The sequence below is a fragment of the Phialemonium atrogriseum genome, assembly GCF_030411735.1.
Source record: "Phialemonium atrogriseum strain 8032-3 unplaced genomic scaffold QBC33scaffold_20, whole genome shotgun sequence".
Lineage (NCBI taxonomy): Eukaryota > Fungi > Ascomycota > Sordariomycetes > Cephalothecales > Cephalothecaceae > Phialemonium > Phialemonium atrogriseum.
Genome location: NW_026848157.1, coordinates 672,732 through 676,357, shown reverse-complemented (window position 1 = coordinate 676,357; position 3,626 = coordinate 672,732). Strand labels below are relative to the sequence as shown.

Genomic DNA, 3,626 nt, shown 5'->3' with positions numbered 1-3,626 from the left:
CACCAGCCCCCCCCCCCCCCCCCCCCCCGCCCCCCCGGGCCCGGGGGGGGGGGCGGGGCGGGCCCCCCGGGGGGGGGGGGGGGGGGGGGGGGGGGGCTGATCGACTACCTACCATGGACCATATTGAAATGCCCCCCATACATATGGCGGCGCCAACAAGTAGAACGCTGGTTTCCAAAGTCAGTCAGTCACCTGCCTATCTTGGTGGGGAGAGGGTCTGTAGTCGTACTGATTATAGATGCCCTTGTGTGAAGTCCGCCGGCTGATCAGCTCGAGCGTCGACATGGCCCCGACAAGACTGACGCAGTAGCTGAGCGCGACGAAGCCGGGGCTGAAGGAAAACGGCACGACACGGCCGCCATACTGCGCGAGCAGTTCCTCGGGGGTTGACATGTTTCGTTGGCCGGTGCTGCTACAGTCCGCAGGGGGAACACATGGGGAAGGGGGGAGCTGTGCGGGCGCCCCATCTCTATTTCACTGTTTCCACGACAGGGCCGTTTTCTTGGTATGGATTACATTAGCGGCTGGTGGACCCTGGCTAAGGACGCACACTCTCTCAGTCTGTCTCGCCTTTCCCGCGCACTGACATGTGTACATACCATAGATGCCTTGTCTTAGGCCCATTGTGTACTATGTACCATAGCAGATCTGGAAGATCCGGGGGGGAAAAGTAAAGGGGGCTTGGCCGCGGCGCGCTAGTGACACCGACAGGATGGGGAGGCCACGATAAGCGAACGATTTGCAGGGAAGTCGAGGACACTACGTGTAGGTGCTGTGTGATAGGTACTGTGTACGCACGTAAGCGCAGACTGCTGTACACATAGTCAATGCACGCGGCCGCCATGATGACAGGCATTGAGGCCAAGCACACACACACTGACACCGCCAAGTAGATGGCGTCTGTTGTGGTTGGGAGGATTCGCCAGGAATGGTTAGCATGCCTTCGTGCTGTTCCGATATCCAATCAACCACATGCAACTATCGTGCCGTTTGAGCTATTGATAAGCCTAGCTTCAGCCTTCCAGGAATGGGCAAGATCTAGTTTGTCGCTTAGCTGGAGACTCGGAGACCGGTACCCGTCCATATTTTTCAACCTCTGTCAAGTCTAGAACGGTCAAATCGCATGTTCTTTTCGAGGCTCTATTATTCAGAATCAGACGGACTGCTGGTCTCTACTTGTCCCCAATTGCATCTTGGATGTTCCCAAGGCATACGTGTGTAGAGTGGGAACAGATATTGCAAGGTTTGTGAGAAGGAGGTGTCTTGAAAACGTATCGAATTTCCATCTGAGGGATCAGAAATCAAGAATACGATGGTTGGGCCCAGGGCCAAGTCTCCACAACCAGTGACACATTATATTTAGCCAAGACCGTTGTCCAAGTAGCTTCCCCACAAACTTTGACGTAGTGTAGAGTCAAAGCAACAGCAACAACGAAACCAGATAAGTGGCAGCTTCCTCCTTGAGGGATCCTGGCGAGCAGATTATTCATATTCTCCATTCTATATTCTATATTCTCTATTCTATATTCTTTACGGACCCTGTCATCGAAAGATTGACGGGGAGAGGGGCGTAGAAGAGAGGAAGAAAATAGCGACGAAGGATTCCCCTGCCAGCGTTGACAGGGGTTTCCCGGCTTCCGAGATGCCATTGTGGCCCATGTGAATGAAATTGCGGCTGAACTGCCTTTACACAGTATCGACACAGCTTGAAACAATCAAGATTTGGAGATATTCTCGAAGGTGCTGTTAGCCAGACTGGGCCTAACGCTGGAGCAGAGCCAATAGTTTAATGATGGGCCAAGTCTGGTGAAGTGCCGCTCCTTCGGTCCGTATAGTGAGCAGAATCAGCCGTTGCTGAGGATTATGAGGATCAGTAGCCAAGTATCGCGAGAATAAAGACTGTCAGACCGCTCTACTGATACAATAGGTTGATGTCGCCGCGCAAGGGCCGAGATGCAGAATGTATTTCCAACTCCCAAACCATAGACACTTGATCACGGCACCATTACTAGCTTCCGACTCGCAGCTGCCGTCGCAAATATTGAGGCCCAAGCAACCAATCAAGCTAAGCCAGCCGCCACCATTGCAACTATGGCTTCTCAACAAATATCCGAACCTTCGCTTCCCCAATGGAAGAATATTCTGGACGAGCACGACCGAGTTCTTCCCAACTCATGGACGAGACTCTCTTTCTACCTCACTTCTGGATTGTAGTGACGGAACTGGACGTGGCGCACCCCTGAACGAAGTTTGACTAAGCTGCGGTAGTCCCCGCTGCCGGCAACCCCACCTGAAGTGCTAATGCTAATAACTATTATTATTGGCTGAATCATATCAACCAACAAGGCAACGTGGCGGAGTGGTTAACGCGACAGCCTGCTAAGCTGTTTCCTTCGGGAGCCCAGGTTCGAGTCCTGGCGTTGTCGTTTTGTTTTTTGGGGGTTCTTTTTCTTTCTTTCTTTTACTTGAGCTTCTTTTTAAGATATTTATAACACCACCCCAAAAAGGATAACCATTTACCTACTTGGGTAATTGTCTGCCAAGTCGTTGCACGCGGTCTTGAAGCTGGTGAGCTCCGTTGTTGGGAATTATCTGTTGGCCTACCACCCACCATGCTTGACCTCTCGAGTAAACCATGTATCCATATAAAACTCGCTTAGATACATTTTGCCAAACGCCTTCTTGCAGAATTGATACTCCTCGTCAGTCCCTGCCAAGAACTGGAGCGACTTGCAAAAGTCCCAATCCATCCGGCATATTCACAGTCGAGAATGGCAGTGATATGGCCATCACAGACCATTATATTGTGAAATCCAAAATCTCCATGACTGAACACGATCCTGTGATCTGCCTGGTGCATTGCAGTGTACCTTTCCCGGTTGAGAAGAGGTGCATTATCACGCAGCTGTCCAAGTTGCCACTCATTGAACTTCTCCTCGCAGGCGAATAGTCCTCGCTTTACTGCCCCCAAAGAACGTCTGTCAACAGCTGGACTGCCTGAAACTGAGCCTATCAAATCTTTTGGTGGCGGGATATTGCGCATTTGACTGAGGTATTCGCGTAACTCGGAGCAGATGGATTCGCGATCCTCAACAGAAAGTTTTGGTCAGGCATTCTCCAACTTCTCGCCCTCAAGAAACTCCATAACAATGTACTGACATCCCTCCTTCTCGTAGGCGCTCAACATCTTGGGAACCGGGATTGTGGTGCGAGAGTGAATGAATTCAAGGTTGTCAACTTCATCCATGTCAAGATCTGGCGCAAGCTTGACCACTGTCTCCGAGTCGATTTTGAGCACTTTCTTCTTGGAATGCTTGGATGCTGACAAGACCTCAGCTTGGCTAAGCTGGTCATCAGTTACTTCTCGGCCCCTCTGGATCCACCCTCGGTTGTCAAGATGTTGCACAATATTGGACCTGGCTATTTGAATATAGAATGTTAGCTATAGCCAAGATGCCGGGTAACTCGTCAGTACTTACCCTTCACCTTGTTGAAAGCTGCAGCGAGGACACTGGGCAGCTGAGCAACCAGGAAAACTGCAGCTGCCCCAGCTGCAAATCCAAGGCAAAAACCCTGATCAAACGATCCATGGGGCATGTCAGACAGGCCTGCGGTGCAAAATGAAG

General features: G+C 51.4%; 2 protein-coding genes and 1 non-coding gene across 3 annotated transcripts; 1 reads left to right on the top strand and 2 right to left on the bottom strand.

The window, feature by feature from the left end:
- Nucleotides 1–56: 56 nt before the first annotated feature.
- Nucleotides 57–474, bottom strand: QBC33DRAFT_177500 (uncharacterized protein; the record flags this gene model as incomplete). The annotated part of the gene is made up of 2 exons (XM_060422409.1): nucleotides 230–474; nucleotides 57–167 (listed from the first exon to the last, which is right to left on the bottom strand). Coding segments are annotated over exons 1-2 (275 nt in total), but the record flags the coding sequence as incomplete, so codon positions are not given.
- A 1,871-nt stretch (nucleotides 475–2,345) lies between these two features.
- Nucleotides 2,346–2,426, top strand: QBC33DRAFT_t53. Its single transcript has one exon. It is a non-coding gene; the product is annotated as a tRNA-Ser (tRNA).
- A 174-nt stretch (nucleotides 2,427–2,600) lies between these two features.
- QBC33DRAFT_612652 (uncharacterized protein) lies at nucleotides 2,601–3,626 on the bottom strand (the record flags this gene model as incomplete). Its single annotated transcript, XM_060432498.1, has 4 exons — nucleotides 3,480–3,626; nucleotides 3,149–3,420; nucleotides 2,798–3,088; nucleotides 2,601–2,729 (listed from the first exon to the last, which is right to left on the bottom strand). The coding sequence occupies exons 1-4, from the start codon at nucleotides 3,595–3,597 to the stop codon at nucleotides 2,601–2,603; spliced, it is 810 nt and encodes a 269-aa protein (XP_060281582.1). The 5' UTR covers nucleotides 3,598–3,626.